The following is a 17095-nucleotide window of genomic DNA, read 5'->3' as shown; positions in this document are numbered from 1 at the left end:
GTTTTCTGAAGATGAGCAAGTGGAAGGGTCTGAAGATCTGTTCTGATAGGCAAGGCTTAGGCTGTGGCACCAGACCATGGTTTCCAGCTTCTCAAAAAGGTTACAGGGCACAGTGGTCCCAGCCCAGGGCTCAGAGTTCCAAGACCAGAATGTGACTCCCGGTGCTGGCCCTCATTAGCTATGTTTGTTAGACTAGGCAGGTGTTGTCTGTGGGTTGTTTTTTTAAAATAAATGAAGACATTGATGCCACAGAAATTTATTCAAGGCCTCCCAAGTTGTAGGCAACAGACCCAGGAATGCACCCCCAGTAGGTCTCACTCCAAAGGCCCAGCATTGCATTCTATTACCTCCCTGGCTAGTATTTTTTATATCAATCCATCTCCAGGGTGTATGTTCAATATTATCCTCAGGGTCTTTTTTAAATCCCCAGATGAAGAAACTTTTCAGGTGCCCAGACTGAGTGTATCCTATCTGACAAATGTTGTCAAGAGTCTGGTGCTCAAAGACACGTTCATGAACAGGTAATTCACCAGAGGAAAAATGTAAACAGTGAGTTAACATTGGCCGTGTTTAGGGATGTGTGCAGACTACTTGGATGGAGGGGGCTTGACACTTCACAGGTGACCGAGAGAATGTCCCACGCCCACCTCAGATGGGGCTCCTTTCACTCATACTACCACGGCTAATTAACACCAACAAACTAACCTCCTTCACCATAAATCAAAGAAATATAAACTAAAACAATACAAGAGGCCATTTTTTTTTTAAAAGATTGACACTTGGGCTAACATGTGTTGCCGATCTTTTTTTTTTCCTTCTTCTTCTCCCAAAGCCCCCTAGTACATAGTTGTATATTCTAGCTGTAGGTCCTTCTGGTTGTGCTATGTGGGACGCCACCTTAGCATGGCTTGGTGAGCAGTGCCATGTCCAAGACCAGGATCCAAACCAGCGAAAACCTGGGCCGCCAAAGCGGAGCGTGTAAACTTAACCGCTCGGCCACGGGGCTGGCCCCCCATTTTTTTACCTAATGAATTCGCAAAGTAAAAAACAGCAACGACCTCGTATGCTGCAGAGAATAAGATGAGAATTCTCCAGCAGATGCTGCTGGCAGGAAGTGGTCTGTGCTCCCTAACACACAGTGAAGGCAGTCGAATCAAGAACCTAAAAACGTTCACGTTGTTTGACCTGGTAATTCCCCATCTGGAATCCATCTTAAGGAAATAATCAGAACTCTGGGCAAAGATACACACTTAAAGATGTTCATCAGTACATTCTGATAAAGGAAACTTGATAATAACCTAGAGTTCACCATTAGGAACATGGTCGAATAAATTATGTTACCAACATAGGGTTGAAATATTATCCGGCCACTCAAAATGATACTTATAAAGTTTTATATGACTTGGGGAAATAATAACATGGTTTTTAGCTAAAAAAAAAAAAAACAGGAGGAGACAATATCTCTCTATATAAAGTATGACCTGTGTAAAAAACACATAGAAAAAAGACTGGAAGGAAACATGCCAGTGGTGGTCTCTCTTGGATAGTGAGATAATAAGCTTTTTTTCCCTGCTGCTTTAAACTTCTGTTTTGCACACTTTCTACAATGAATACATGTCATTTTTATTATCAGGAAAAAAGCTAAACATAGAAAAAAATAATCTTTACAAGGCTTGGCTCTGGGGGTGCTACATGACACAGAGCACTTTAAAGACTATATTGGGCTCTGCAAGGAGGGTTGTTGGTGCTAAAAATTAAGGAGTGGCAGCTGGGTTCGTCATGCAGCGCTGAACGAGCAGTCGGGACTTCTGGGTTCTAGACCCAGTTCTGCCTCTAACTTACTGTGTGGCCTTGGACAAATCATTGAGCCTCTTGGACCCTCGGTTTCCCCTTCTGTAGATAGAGAGTTGGTCCAGAGACCCTCCAACTCCCACCAGCCCTGGGAATCCAGAATCTAGGATCTGGTGACCTCTTACCACATTTGGGTTGAAGGGTGGAGTCAGCCTCTTGTGGTACAAGTCATCCCAGTTTATGGGGCTGAAGAAAACATGGGTCTTTATCTCCAGCTGCAGGAAGACGGTACTGATCAGAAGTAGCCCTCCCCATAGGCGCTCCCACAAGGCCTGGCGCTCCGACTCTACCGGGAACTGGCTGGCAAGCCCTAAAACCTTTACTAGGAAAGCAACTTGCAGTTCAGCTGATTTCCTGGACAAAGGGGCGTCTGCAGCCAGGCGTCTCCCTTTTGCCATCATCCAGCACCCAAGCCCTTCTCCCCCATGGCATGTGTTTATTCTACATCTATTTACTGAGCACCTGCTCTGTGCCAGCACCATGGTTGGCTTTGGGGGTATGTCAGTGAACCTGCCCCCAGGGGTCCCAGGGCATCTTGGGGTCCTCTCCCCCCTATTCTGCCTCAGTGCATCTTGACTCTTCTAGAATGCAAACCGGAGAAATAGACCAAGTCAACTCACTGAGGAAGGTTTGAGAAATAATACCCCAAGAAAAGCTGCAGGTTCCCGGAGACCCAGAATTTAGGACTCAGCCCTGGGCACGAGTCACCACTTCTTTCCTAATCAAAACCAATATTGGCACCAACTTCCTCCTGTCCCAGCAGGACGCTCCCTCTATCTGTGTTTCTCCAAGAATGATTCTCTGACTCCCTCTCTCAGAAACCCCCTATCAGATCTTGTTAAAAAGCAAGATCCAAAATGTCTTCAGAAGAATACCCAAGAAACTGTTAAGACTGGTTGCCTCTAAACTAAGGAACTGGGTGACTCGTGGGACTTGTTCTGAATGTCCTTTGAATTTTGATCTGTGCGTATGTGTACCTTATTTAAAAAATCATCCATGCTTTTTAAGTTGCAAATTTCCCCTGGGAAGAAGGGGACCAGTCTCCATGAAAGCCCTGTTCTGTCAGCAGGCCAGGCATGGGTAGGCAAATGCCCTAATGTTATTACACTTCACAAGATCTGCAAGTGGCACCAGCATTTAAAAGGCACTCACTATGTGCCAGGCACTGGCCGAAGTGCTTTGCATATGTTAATTCATTCGATCTTCATAAGCTATGAGCTAGATGCTATTATTACAGGTGAGGAAACTGAGAGGTTAAGCAATTTGCCCAAGGTCCTGGGACTAGGAAGTGGAGGAGAAGGGATCCTGAACCAAGGTAATCTGTCTCTACCATCTCTATCATCCATGCATCTCAACCACTATGCTGGAAGAGAAAACAAACTTCCAAGAAGAAAGGTACTGTGCTCTTCTTTTTATAAATCCAAATTATCTTCTGTTGAGTAGAGAATGTAAGATTATTTTTAAAGCTACTTTAATAAAAAACATACCAGGAATTTGTTAAGGGAATGGACTGTGAATTATTTATCTTTATATCCTGCCTGCCCAGCCTGGACACTGGCAAGGAGGAAGTGCTCATATTTGTGAAATCTGTGATATTTGTGAAAAACAAGCCCAGTCCACTCTCTGCACAGAAGCCAGAAGAATTTCTTAAAACTTAGATTGGGTCTTGCTTCTTCCATGCTCAAAATACCCTAAAGCATACCACTCTCCTTCTTGTTCCCACCCCAGGACTTTTGCACCTGCTGTGCCCTGCATCCAGTATGCCTCTGCCAGCTCGCTGCAGTGGCTCTTTCTCATCCTTCAGGGCTCAGCTTAATTGTCACCTTCTCAGAGAGCATCTCCCTGACCAGACCAGTGTGAATTCAACCCCTCCCCTTATTGTCTATCTCAGCTCATTGTTCATTTCTTTCCTGACACTTGTCACACTCTCTAATAATTGTATATATTTGTTTGTTGTCCGCCTTCCCCCAATAAACCTAATAAGGTCAGAGACCCAGTCTATTGATTCCCTAGCTCCTATCTCAATGCCCGGCACATGGCAGGTGCTCAGTCAATACTGCTTGAATAGTAGAACTAGACAGAAGGAAGTTAACTAGCAGCAGCAGCACCTGTGAGTTTCTAAATGAATGAATTTGCAGTGCCTGGTTTTAGAGGAAAGCTGGATGCGTGTCACTGCGCTTCTGAGCTGCCTCTGCAGGAAGCTGAGGGCCCCACGAGGGGCCAGTGCTCCACCGGCAGGTCACCTACAAAGTCTGCTTTGGAGCCCAGCCGCTGCCTCTGGTCCTTGTGGAGAAGAGCTTGCAGGAGGTCGCAGGCGGCCACCGTCCGGCCCCCAGGGATCTGGAGCGGCTGGTGCAGAATGTTCTCATACATCTGGGACACATCTCGGCTGTAGAAGGGCGGCTGGTGAGAGAGGGAGAGAAGCTAGGGGATCATTCATGCTATGGTGGGCACAGGTCTCAGGGAGACTTGGAGCAAAGCTGGGTAGCTGGAAAGATTCAGCCAGACCCGTCTCGTGCAGTGCCTCACGTGGCAGATTGGAGTGAGACAGAGACCTCGGACTTCCAGCACAGTGGAGAGGGCTGCTGGGAAGGCTGGAAGTCTCTCCCCACCAGCGTGAGGCGTGTGGACCTCCCAGGAGCACCCCCAATCCCATCTCTCTTAATCCTGCTTGTGCACCAAAGTTAACACTTTCCCCGTCATCATTTCATCCCAGCCTCACAACCATCCTCTGAGACAGGTTGTAATTTTTCAATGAGAAAACAAGGCTCAGAGAGATTAAGCCACATAGCTAGGAAGAGAGCCAGGCCCCAAACCGTATCCAGAGTCCACTTCTGTCTCCTGATGCTCCCTTCCCGCGTCCTCTGCCAGCTCTTCCTTCTCCTGACTCCACAGAGCCTGTTTCTTCCTATCCACCAAGCGATGTTGGCAAAGCCACCCCGGAGTAAAGCCTGGCCTGTGGCGAGTCCACACTTGCCTCCATCTAAGTGTGGGATTGGGCTGGGGGCTGGTTCAGCAACCTACCAGCACTGTGACCTTTCTGGGCCTCAGTTTCCCTCTAAGTAAAATAACAACTTCCTTTCCTGTAGTGCTGGCCTCCAAAGGCTGTTTTCAGGTACCAAAGGTAAAAACATGTGTTGTAGACAGTAGAGTGCTGGACTAATATTACTGAAAAAATATACATAATCCTTGTATTCACTGTGGCATCATCTCTTTTAGCTTCAAGTGGACAGAGGGCTTGTTCAGTTCCCTGAGCAGAGCCTGAGCAGACCACACAAGGGAGAGATCAGCCCCCATCTCCCCCCAAAGGCACGTGTCCCTTGCAGACAGCTACCCCACTCACCAGGCCGTGCAGCATCTCGTAGAGAACTGCCCCCAAGCACCACCAGTCCACTGCCCGATCGTAAGGCTCTTTACGAAGCACTTCTGGAGCCAAGTACTGTTGAGGGGAAACACACTTATCTGAAAGACCCTCAGCCTCAGTTTCCCTATTTGTAGACAAGGCACTTGGAGGCAAAGATACTCAGGGGTTGATCCTGCTGTGATATTCACTTGGCTATGCATGTGTTCATTCAGCATCCATTCACCAAAGGCCTGCTTTGTGCAGGGCCCCTGGCCAATGTGCGGGGGACATAGATCAGGCAGGATGGCCCTGTATGGTTGTATATATCGTACACCACACAAAAGGCCCAGCCAAATGGGTAAAGGGGGCTGGCTGTGATCCACTCACCAAGCCATTACTCTAGTACAGGGCTATATCTGGCAACTTTATTTGTGTTTAAAGGGATAACTTTTTCTAATTAGCCTGCCCAGCGCGGGTGCCTTTTTCTAATTTGCACAAAAGCATCCAGTCTGTGTCCCGGGCATAGGAAAGCCCTGGGAGTCCTCCCAGTGCAGTGCGGAGACGGTAACAGGTAAAGTGTAAGGAAATGGGGCACATACTGTACTGGAAACCTTAGTAACGGAGGCATGGAGAGGAGTCAGGAGAGAGGAGGCGACACTTGAGTTCCTATTGACACATGAATGCTGCCGTGTGTCTGTGCCTTGCACAGGAGAGGACCCGAGGCAGAGCTGTGCTTTCTGCCAAACCCAAGAGCTTGGTGACCTCTTAGCCTGGTGTCTCTGCCACTGAGGAAAGGGGTCTGAGCAACAGACAAAGCCACTTTGAGAGATTGTGTGGGTCTGGGGAAGGGCGGGGAGTCACACAGACCTGAGCCCTACTTGCTGTGTGGTCGCAGGCAGGTCATTTAACCTCCCAGAACACTGCTTCTTCATGCACAAAATGGGGACGCAGAATCCCTCCCTGGGGGCTGTTTCAAGGATATGTGCTAATATATGTGGAATATCATATATGCGTAGGCCCTTAAACAATGGGAGCAAATGTGCTTACTCTTATTTGTGCTCCCTGGCACCCTGGCAGTGGCTGAGTTATGGAAGAGATGACGTGTTGGGGCCACACGTCTCCCACAGGAGCCAGGGTGCCATATCCCCTGCTGCCCGCCCCTGGCAGTGTCCAAGGAAGGGATGGCTGTGCTGTCAGGCTTTGGGAGGCCAGCTCCGTCCGGCGGACACCCTCCCGTACACAAACACAGGCAATGGCTCCTGCTCTGAGAGGTCATCTGCCCATCGGCTACCTGGAAACTAAACTGAGGAGGCTCAGCTGAGATCTGAGACCCAGATTTCCAGGCATATGGAGAAACACAGAGCAGCTCAGGTCCTGATCCATGCCAGGACAGGAAGAGCTTCTCAGTCCTTCAGCCTCAGCCCCCTGCCTCCACCCACACATCTGTCCAAGCCACTGGAAACCCCTTCGGGTCCAAGGTCCAAGGGTCAACACTGGTGGGAGTCCGAGGAAAGGTTTTAGCCCCAAGGACACTGGGAGGCCTTGGCAGGAGGGACAGACATGTGAATTACTGCTGAGACTCACAAACTTTAACCCTCCAGGTTCCTGGTGGCTGGAAGAGGGCGGTGGAGCAATGTTTTCCACTTGCAAGCCCTGATCATAACTGTCAGGCCAGGCCCTCCTGTTGCACATGGACTTCACCCTGTGGGGCAGCGCTGTAGCCACTAGCCACATGTGGCCACCGAACACTTGAACTGTGGCTGAACTGAGCTGAGATGAACTGTAAGTGTAAAATATACACTGGATTTCAAAGACTTAGTTAGAAAAAAAGAATAAACGATCTCAACAATTTTATAATGATTTCGTGTTGAAATGATAACATTTTGTATATATTGTTTCAATGAAATATATTATTAAAGTAGTTTCACCTGTTTCTTTTTACTTTTAAAACGTGGCTGCTGGAAAATTTTAAAGTGCATGTGTGGTTTGCATTTCTGTTTCTCTACCTATTGGACAGCACGGCTGCAGAGCTTCACCAGCAGCTGGCCGGGTCCCAGCAGCCCCTAGAGCTGGTGCCCCCATTACACAGATGAGAAAACCAAGGCTGAGTGCACAGCCAGCTCAGGGGAAGTGCTAGGTGGAAGGAGTGAGCCCTCTCACGGGTAACCTGTTGGCTCTAAGGAGGAGCTGTGGTATTAACCAGGCATGGCTTGACCTCTCCTAGGAGGCTGAGCTTACCTCGGGGGTGCCACAGAACGTGGATGTGGTCTCCTCGGGCTCTACACCCTCCTTGCAGAGGCCAAAATCCGTCAGCACCACGTGTCCCTGAAGTGGAGGGGGCAGGGGCAGGAGGGTTGTTTATGATAAAGGGACTGCCAGGCTTAACCCCAAAGCCCAGATGCCACACTGCAGGGCAGTGGCTGTGGGGTCTGATGCCCTTGGCACAGGTTAGAGGCCCCACTCAGAGACCCAGGGCTTCTAGACTGAATGCCAGGAGTAGCACAGGGGGCCAGGTGGGGGATGGCATTCCACTGTCTGCTCGCGGCTCATCACTGACCCAGACCCACACCCTACATCAGTGGCAGCTCCAGAATGTCCTTGCTGGAGGGGCCTGGTGGCAGCAGCCCCCTTGACCCAGAAAGCAACCATACCTTGTGGCAGCTGGGCAGGAGGGTGAATGGTAAGGTCGTAGAGTGAGTGGATACTGTTGGGCTCTGCCCAGAGCCCCTCTTTAGGGGCTGTCATGCCCATCCCCCCATGCTGGGGCATTGCCCTCACCCACAGTTATGCCCCCTCAAGGGGCAATCCCCATCTAATGACTGGCCAATGTAGGAGCACAAGCACCCAGCCTCCTTGCCTCAATTTGGAACAGTTCTAAAGAGCCATCCCAGCTCGGGCCCTCTCCACCCATGTGAGGCCAGCCAAGGCCTCACTTGTCACCACAATGCAGGCAATCTTTGCCCTCTGCCCAGTCCTGCCTCCTGATCCCCTTAAAGGTGGATCTCTTGAAAGTGTTCCCCAATAAACCTTCTGCACCCAATGCTCCATCTCAGTGTCTGTTTCCAGGGAACCTGGTCTAAGACTGAGGGACTACAAAACCCGTGAGCCTCCACCTGGCTCCACCCCCGCCCCCCACAGACCTTCTATACACACACACACACATATGTATACATGAATACGTGGTGCATGTATACGCGCTTGTACACACGCATAGGTACACATGCACACACATATTTGAATGCATCACTACCCATATGCACAATCCATGCATGTTGATGCACACACGTGAGTACACAGCATACATGTGCAGCTATGCACGCACACAAACACACACATCCTAACCTGGCAGTCCAAGAGGATGTTCTCTGGTTTCAGGTCCCTGAAGAAAACAAGAGAAAAGAACTCCTTAGGGTCTCAGCCACTTAGTGAGGAGAGTTGGGGACCCGGGCTCCTGGCAGGAGCACTATTCACAGAGGCTCATGGAGATGCAGAGGGAGAGCCCAAGGAGGATGGGCACCTGATCCTAGAAAGGAGGAGGCTCCCATCCCACCCACCCTGTGGGCCCCTCCGCCTCAGATAAAGGACCTGGTTCACCAGGATTTCATTAAGATGTAGGGGTCCACACAACGCCTGGCTGTTGGGGCAGAAGGGCCAGGCCTAGCTCTGTGCCACAGGCAGCCCTCACCTGTAAATGATGTTGAGGGAGTGCAGGTAGCCGATGGCACTGGCCACCTCAGCGGCGTAGAACCGGGCCCGGGGCTCCAGGAACCGGCGCTCCCGCTGCAGGTGGAAGAAGAGCTGGAGGGGCAGGAGGTGGGTGAGAGGGTTTCCTGGGGAACTCCAGCTCCTAGAGTGCGGTGGGGGAGGGGGGAGACAGCTGGCCAAATCACCCCTTCTCTGAGCTGCAATGTACTCAGACAAAAAAGGTCACACTGGGGCCAGCCTGGTGGCGCAGAGGTTAAGTTCTCATGCTCCGCTTTGGTGGCCTGGAGTTCGCCGGTTCAGATCCCGGGTGTGGACTTACACACCGCTCATCAAGCCATGCTGTGGCAGGCATCCCACATATAAAGCAGAGGAAGACGGGCACGGATGCTAGCTCAGGGCCAGTCTTCCTCAGCAAAAGAAGAGGAGGATTGACGGTGGATGTTAGCTCAGGGTTAATCTTCCCCAAAGAAAAAAAAAAGGTCACACTGGCCCCCACCCCATAGAACAGTTGTGGGTGTCCAAAGGGTCCGTGGGAGAGACTAATTAGCATGGACTGAGCACCTACTGAGTTCTGGGCTCCAAGCCAGACCCTTTCACCTCTCTTAGCTTGTTTCATCCTCAAGACTACCTTCAAGGTATCAAATAGAAGCTAGTTTCATGTAAGAGGAAGCTGGGAGGGGTCAGAGCAGTCAGGTGACCTGCCCAAGGTCACGCAGCTCGGAAGTGGCAGAGCTGCCGTTTGAACCTAGGTGGTTCAAAGACGTGTTTTTTCTCCAACTCGGGCAATAAGATCATTATGGCTGTCAAACTGAGCCCAGGTTAAGTCTGCCTATGGGCCAATCGCTTTGGTCTATTTTTCTGGCATGAAAGCCCTTTACCTCCACCAGGGGACTTAGGGATACACGACTAAAACTCCTCTCTTGGCATCAGGTCAAAAGTCATGAGGTCACACAGGTTAAGTCTGGGGCCACTTGCGGGGGGGCCCACCAAATATTTATGATCTTGCCCAGAGAGACAGAGTAAAGTCCAGGAGGGAGCCCAGCATATCCCAGCTGTGCTTCTTGGGCATCAGGTGGCCTCAGTGGGCATCAGGTTTACCACAGTGACCAGTCACCCCCACCCAGCGGCCTATGGTGTGAAATGGGGGGCATTGGAAATCTCAACCGCAGAGCTCCTGTAACATCAGCCTTTCCCAGGTGCACTGAAGTGAGGCTGGGCAGCTTTGCCTGGGGAAGTCAAGAAACGATCAAGGCTAGGCGTCAGACCTGCGTTCAAATCCTGGCTCTGTCAAGTCCAGGCTGGGTGGCCTTGAGCCAGTGAGTACCTCCTGAGCCTCGGTTTCTTCAGCTACAAATGGGTCTGTTGTAAGGATGTGGTGGGATGATTCCAGAACCTGGTGCACAGTGGGCATGTGGGATGGGTAGCTCCCAGCTAAGAGTTGGCCATGGGGAGCCTCCCTGCTGGCCCACTCACCTCTCCCCCGTTGACATAGTCCAGCACAAAGTAGAGCTTCTCAGGCGTCTGGAAGGAGTAGCGCAGGCCCACGAGGAAAGGGTGCCGCACATTCTTCAGAAGCACGCTGCGCTCCGCCATGATGTGGCTCTGCTGCGGAGTCACAGACCGCGGCCCACATCACAGCCCACTGCAGCCCGTTACCCCGGCTCAGCCCACATGGCCTCCCTGGTGGGGGCTGCCCTGCCCAGGACCTTCTCATGCTCCTGTTCAAACACCTACTATGGCTCCTTATTGCCCTCAAAGCCAGGCCCAGGTTCCTTGCCTAGTATTCAGGGCTCTTCATGGTCAGCCTCATCCCTGGCCAGTCCATGTGGGTATAGCTCCAGCCCTGGATCAGAAATCCCTGCCACCACCGCTCCAAGGTGACAGCAAAGCATGCAAACACTGCATAAATGAGTCAAGGAGAATCTCTGAGGAAAGAGGCCGTGCACTGTCCACATTCGTGCCTTTTTCATGCCGCTTCCCCTGCCTCGACCCCTCTTTCAGGCCAAGGAATCCCACCTTCAAGGCCTGCTGCAAGGCTACCTCCTTCGCAAAGACCTCCCCTTCCCACTCCCACGACGTCCCTGTTCACGTTAGCGCCTCATCTGAGTCCTCTGGCTTGGGATTCAGCCCTCACTCAGGGCCCGCTCTACCCTCCTCTTGGGGCTGGTGTTAAAAAGACTCAAGTCAGCTGAAGCATCTAGAACTCCAGGATGGCTCTGGCTCGAAGGGCCTTTGGAGAGTGTACAGTGTGACCCCATATTGCACAGATGGGGGGCTGGCACCTAGACAGGGCAGAGGACTTGTCCACTACGGAGCCCTGAATTTCCCAGGGGAAGCAGAAGGCCGGGACGGGGTCCCCCCGAGGGCTCTGTGGGTGAGCCGGTTGGCCTGCCTTCCTTGAGAAGGGTCAGCATCCTGGGCACCACATGGCTGGCTGCCTGTTGTGACCCCCTCTGCACCCAGCCCCCTCAGAGTCGGGACCCATCTTGGGAAACTACCCTAGGCTGGGGCTAGAGAAGCAGGAGAGGAAATGCCTGTGCCCAAGCTCTGGTACCTCTTTCTTCTTTAAGATGGACTTTTTCTGCAGCACCTTCACTGCGTAGAATGTCCCATCAGACTTGCGCTTGGCCAGGAGGACCTGAGCAGACGCACAAACGCAAGGCCTGCAGGTGACTCCTCGGGGCTTTGGCTTTCTCGACAGCCCCCAGCCCCAGCCCTGTGTCCATGACTCTGCAGGTTGTGAGCTCCCTCTTGAACATGCAAGTGACGGACAAGGGGCGGAGGAGGCCGGAGAAGGGGAGGCCACCCACCCTCATATGTCACTCACCTTCCCATAGTTACCTTTGCCAATGACTTTGAGGAAGTCGAAGTCGGTGGGCCGGGCACTGGGGGAAGAGAGAAGAACATGGGTCAGTATTTGTGAGCCTGGGAACCCTGGTGCCTGAGTTCAAGCCCAGGCTTCTTTTTAACTTTGAAGCTGGGGGCTCCAAGGAGTTCTCTAAGAGCCACGGCGCCTGGCTGCTGAAGAATGCCACGTTCTCTCAGCCAAGAGGGCGCTTGTAAGGCCAGCCCCTGCCCCTGGGGATCTCATGGTTGAGTAAACAACAGGCAAGTTTGGGAGAAAAACAGTCATGACTCACAGAAGGAGAGGGATCTGGGCCCCAACGCCTGACATGGGCCTGAAGGGTGCAGGGAGATGCTAACAACTCAGATTTTGGGGACATTCCAAACACAGGGCTCAGCACCGGAAAAGGCTGGAGAATTAGTGGGCGATAAAGCTTAGGGATGGTCCTGGGCCCAGATGGCAGAGGGTCTTGAAGCTAGACCAGAGAACTTGGATTTTGTTGTCAAGGCAAGGGGAGCCAGGTATGAGGGGAGCCGGGGAGGAAAGCTGCTTGAGAGACAAGAACTCACTTTGGGTTGGCTGAAGGCCCCAGGTTGATGTTCCCATTGGCCCTTGAGGGCTAAAGACATTTACAGAAAGAGTGATTAAGATCCGGTCCCTACTCCTTCATCCCTCCCTTTCTCCTGTCCCAGGCCCTGCTCCCTTCTCCAAGATCTCTACTAGCCTATCTTCCTGCCTGCCTGCCTTCCTTCCTTCTTCCCACCCCTCTACCCAACCACCCACCGATCCACCATCTCACCTGCCTCTCACAATAGACTTGGGAGGCAGCCAGCTCTTGTGCCAATTGTGAGGGTGAGGAAACCGAGGCCCAGAGAGGAGCTGTCCAAGGACCTACAGGCAGCCCCACTGGCTTTAGAATCCAGGGGTTCTCAGGGCCAATCCCATGATTTTTCCACCCCATTTACTTCTTGAGGCCCTTGCCCAAGGCTCTTCTCTATTTACCCTAAAAATGGCCCACCTCTGTGAGCTCACAGTGACCCCGCTGGCCCCCCAGTCCTGGTCTCGGGCTGCCCACCAAGCTGGCCAGTGCTTCCACAGCCTTCCTTAGCCGTGGGAGGAAGTGAGCCCCCTGATGGTGGGTGGGGGAACCAAGACCCACTCACCTGCGGACTGGGGGTCCCCGCCGGGCTAGAGTCCATTCTGTAGCAGTGATCAGGTGGGCTCTGGGGGCACAAGGAGGAGCAGGCATGAAGAGCTGTTGTTGGGGAGTTCGCGTCACTGTCTAGGGCTTCAGGCACCGCTGCCCTCTCCTCCCCTCCCTAACCTCTAACCCGGTGTACCAGCCACAGCCTGAGAGTCTCCTACCTGAGACGAGCAACCCCTGCATGGGACAAGAACTGATATCCCCAGGACCCAGCCCTCTCATCAAACATCTCAGGAGGAAGAGAGGGAGGACAGTCAGAGGTGGCCCCTCCCAGGCTGAGTCATTTTAAGCACTGGGGGCAGCCAGGGCATGATCCTGGAGCCAGGGCAGCTCTGGAAGTCCAGGATGGCCAGGGCTGGAAGGACCCTGCAAAGGATGAAGTCTGAACCCTTTCCCCCTCATTTCATAGGTGGGGAGCCTAACGCCTACAAGGGGACTTACCTAGGTTCACACAGCTTGTGAGGGGCAGGCTGAGCTCCCCAGGCTCCTAGACAGGCATGCTCCAACCCCGAATTCCGGTGGGCAGCCCCAGGCTGGGCTCTGTGCTATTATCTCCCTGCCACAAGGACTTCCACCTAATGCCCCTGGAAGCGCAGATGCTCTGGGGGCCTTGGGTCAGAGCCACGGAGAGACCCAAGACAGGCCAGAGTCTATTTGAGAATAAACAGACCAACTGGTCTATGCGGCCAGGAGCATAGTGTCTTCCCTGCCCCCGCCCTGCAGGGTTGGGGAGGCTGGTGTGTCCAGCCCCAGGCTCAGGGTGCCCAGGGCCCCACAGCCCCACCGCTGCTTGGAAGGTCAAGTCCAAGAGCCAAGACCTCATCTGAGAGCCCAGTTGCTTGTGGGGGCTGCCGGGTACTGTGCATCCCAAGACCACAGCCTTGGCGTTTCATGGGGCCTGGGCTGCAGCCTGGCCTTTTTGGGTAGAGACCACCCATCTTTACCAGGGGGCTCCTGGAAGTACCACCACAGCTGAGAAAGTGACCACAAGCAAAGGGAGGAATCCCCCAGCCCAGCCTGCTCTGAGAGGCCCAGCCCTGTGGAGCCCTGAGGGAGCCAGCTGCAGGACTGCCCCAAGAAGGAGTGCAGCCTGGCCCCAGCCAGTGCCCCGTGGTCTGTGCTCCTGAAGACAGCCCACAAGGCTGCCACTCCTGCTCCTAGGCTGACCCTGAAGGCCCCTCTGCCAGGCCCTGGCATCCCTGGCCCCACATACCTGCCCAGCCTGAGGAGAGGCCACTGACAGAACCAGCAGTTGGAGCCGGAGGACGGCCAGTGGATAAGAGAGCCTCTCTCTGTTCTCCCAACAAGGGCCGAAGTGTCTGTGCCTGGTGCCGGCCTGGCCCCAGCACCCAGCTCAGAGCTCCCGGAGGCAGCAAGGGGGCTGCTGATGTCACGTGGGATCCAGCAGAGCTTAAGAGGGACCAGAGACCTCTGTTCCCTTGGGGACGTCGCCTCCCCCTGGGGGGTGGGTGGAAGGGGCTGGGCAACAGCTGCGGGAGGGCCCTGGATATGCTTGGGGCTTGTTAGAATGTGTGAATGTGCGGGTCAGGCTGTGTGGGTGGTGTGCGTGTGCAGGCGTCTCCTGTATTGGTGTGCTTCAGTGTGTCTGTCTGGTGTCTGGTGTCAATGTGTCCTGTCCATCAAAGTATTTGTGTGAGTGTGTACGTCTGTGTGTAGATGACTGTGCGTGCTCTGCTTCTTGGTGTGCATCCGTGTGGCCGTGTTATGATTTCGTCCATGTGTCTCTGCATCTGTGACCGGGCTCTCACTTTGCGTGTGCACAGATGCGCCCCAGTGAGTCTCTGTAGTGTGTTGACATGTCAGTGTGTATCTTTCCATCTGTTAACGTGTTGTGTGTATGTGTGTGAGTCTGCGTGTGGGTGTCTACATGTGTGTCTGCAGATGAGCATGGTCGTCTGTTAATATGTGTGTAACAGTGTAACCACATGTGTATATAGAGGTCATTGTGTATCTGTGTTCATATTGGCACACATCCGTAAATTTCTGTGTGTGTGTATGTGTAGGGGCCTGTCGGTAAGATGACATGCTCCGCAGGGCATAACCAAGACTAGCGCAGCCCATCTGGGGCTGGAGATGAGGTTCCAGAGACCTCGGCCATGGCAGCTGAGAGCACTTTGTCCCCAAGAGCCTGCAGATGTCTCAGAGCCCTGGTCTGGCTTAGCCCGGCTGGCCACGGTCTTTGACTGCTTGGCCCTGTGAGCCTGTCCCTGCTGGCCCTCCAGGCTCTGGCCTGCTGTCTCCAGGGAAGGCTGGTTGTCCCACAGCTCTCTGGCTGTGTGAGAGACAGGAAAAGGGTCCCAGCTGGCACCCAGGCTCATGAAGACCTTGCTGCCTGGTGCGATAATTAGGCACTCACGGGATCCCTTCCTCTCCCCTGAAGCTCGTGAGGGGGGTTCTGGGGAATGAAGGAGTTGACAGGGCCCCACACAGCCCCTGCCCTTCTGGAACTTACTGTGAGCCTACCATGTGCCACACCCAGACCTCAGCAATTCACCACAGTAGAGGGTCCATGGGGCTGGGGCCGCGGGGGTTGGACAGGGAGGGACCTGAGCCCAGGGGCCTCGGGGTTCTCTGTGGGCTCTCAAGTGCTGGAGACCCAGGGGTGTCGGCCAAGGAAAACCCAAGTGAACAATATCAGATCCTTCCATCTCTCAACAAAATAGATATGTTGAACCAATACACAGATGGGCAGGATGTTGTGTTGACAAAACATATCCAGAACAAGGACGTTTCTTTTCAATCACAGGACCCTGATGGGGCCTTCATTCAGCAGCACTGCTTAAATCAGGAAAATAATAGTGACAATATTAATAATAACCTAATGTCCCACCACAGGGCACTTCAGAATACCCGCTGGCAGTAGCAGCTTTCTCTCTTGACCTTACATTCCTCTCCAGATGTTGTCCCATTGCTCTGTTTCCTGTTTCAGTGAAACTCCTTGAAAGAGTTGTCTGGACTCAGTCTCCACTCCTCCTTTTCTTTCTTGAACCCATTCCAAAGTGGCTTTCATCCCAACGCACCACCAAAACAGTGGCCTTCTGTGTGCCAGAGCCAGTGACGCACGCTTTGTCCTCATCTCACTCAGCTTCTCTGAGGATTTGGCCCCCTTTTCCCACTTGGCTTCAGGAGCTCCTGGCTTTCCTTCTACCACACTGACTGCTCTTTCTCCATCTCTTCTGCTGGATCCCCCTCCTCTTTTCACCCTTAAACACCGGCCTGCCCCAGGGCTCAGCCCGTGGACCTTTATCTAAAGCTTTCCCTGGCTGATCTCAATTTAACAGAGTTAAGTACCAACTATACTCCATGATCCCCAAACTTCATTCTAGTTCTGCTTCTCTCCTGAACTCTGGATTTATATATCTAACTGCTTCCTTAACACTTCACTAGTTAGATGTCTGCAGGCACCTCACTCTTACCGTTTCCAAAACAAACGTGTCGATTCCCCTTCCTTCCACTCTGCCCAGCCTCCTCCTCCCTCAGCCTTCCGTCTCAGCAACGGCACTACCACCTACTCGAAAGTTGAAGCCAGCGACTTGGAATTCATTCTACAAAACTTGCACCATGAACTCCCATTGGACTCTACCTTGACAATATATCCGGAAACCACTGGGGCTTGCCACCACTGCTGCAGCCACGCCGCCTGAGCCTCCACCGTCACCTGAAAGGATTATTGCAGTGGCTTCCCTACTGTCTCTCTATTTCTATCTTTACCCACTACAACCCTTCTCCACCAAAAGCCAGAGTGACTCTTTTAAAATGTGAATCAGATCAGGTGACTTTGTTGCTCAAAAACTCCAGCGGCTTCCCATCAAACTTAGGATCAAAAGTCCAAAGTCTTCACTATGGCCTAGGAGATTCCATACAACCTGGCTCTTATCTCCATCTCCCTCTCACTGCACTCCAGATGCTCTGGCTTTCTCACTCTCCCTCGAACACAAAGAGTGCCCCCTGCCTCCTGCCCTTTGCACTTTCTTTTCCCTCTGCCTAGAATGCTCTTCCCTCAGACATCTGCATGGCTGGCTTCCACTAACATTGCAGAGGTCTCTGCCCAAATGTCACCTCTCAGAGAGGCCTTTTCCGATTACTGGTGACTGATTGTCCTGGTTTGTCAGGGGTTTCCAGGGAT

General features: G+C 52.7%; 1 protein-coding gene across 11 annotated transcripts in view; it reads right to left on the bottom strand.

Annotated features, from left to right (window-relative positions):
* LOC106834351 (L3MBTL histone methyl-lysine binding protein 1) overlaps positions 1 to 17095 on the bottom strand; it is a 69166-nt gene that overhangs the window by 4247 nt on the left and 47824 nt on the right. For 8 of the 11 annotated variants that reach the window (XM_070485957.1, XM_044748102.2, XM_070485960.1 and 5 more), the window contains 11 exons: positions 12908 to 12967; positions 12314 to 12363; positions 11727 to 11784; positions 11454 to 11537; positions 10373 to 10504; positions 8880 to 8992; positions 8537 to 8573; positions 7433 to 7519; positions 5195 to 5290; positions 4099 to 4254; positions 1977 to 2066 (listed from right to left, as the gene is read on the bottom strand). In XM_070485957.1, coding sequence (XP_070342058.1) covers positions 1977 to 2066; positions 4099 to 4254; positions 5195 to 5290; positions 7433 to 7519; positions 8537 to 8573; positions 8880 to 8992; positions 10373 to 10504; positions 11454 to 11537; positions 11727 to 11784; positions 12314 to 12363; positions 12908 to 12967 — 963 coding nt within the window. Of the gene's footprint in view, positions 1 to 1976; positions 2067 to 4098; positions 4255 to 5194; positions 5291 to 7432; positions 7520 to 8536; positions 8574 to 8879; positions 9042 to 10372; positions 10505 to 11453; positions 11538 to 11726; positions 11785 to 12313; positions 12364 to 12907; positions 12968 to 14161; positions 14409 to 16552; positions 16623 to 17095 lie in introns of those variants that run through there. The other 3 variants (XM_070485964.1, XM_044748111.2, XR_006513847.2) reach the window with 3 other exon arrangements.

This window comes from Equus asinus, chromosome 15, assembly GCF_041296235.1.
Source record: "Equus asinus isolate D_3611 breed Donkey chromosome 15, EquAss-T2T_v2, whole genome shotgun sequence".
In the NCBI taxonomy this organism is placed as follows: Eukaryota; Metazoa; Chordata; class Mammalia; order Perissodactyla; family Equidae; genus Equus; species Equus asinus.
This window is presented reverse-complemented; position numbering and strand designations above follow the sequence as displayed.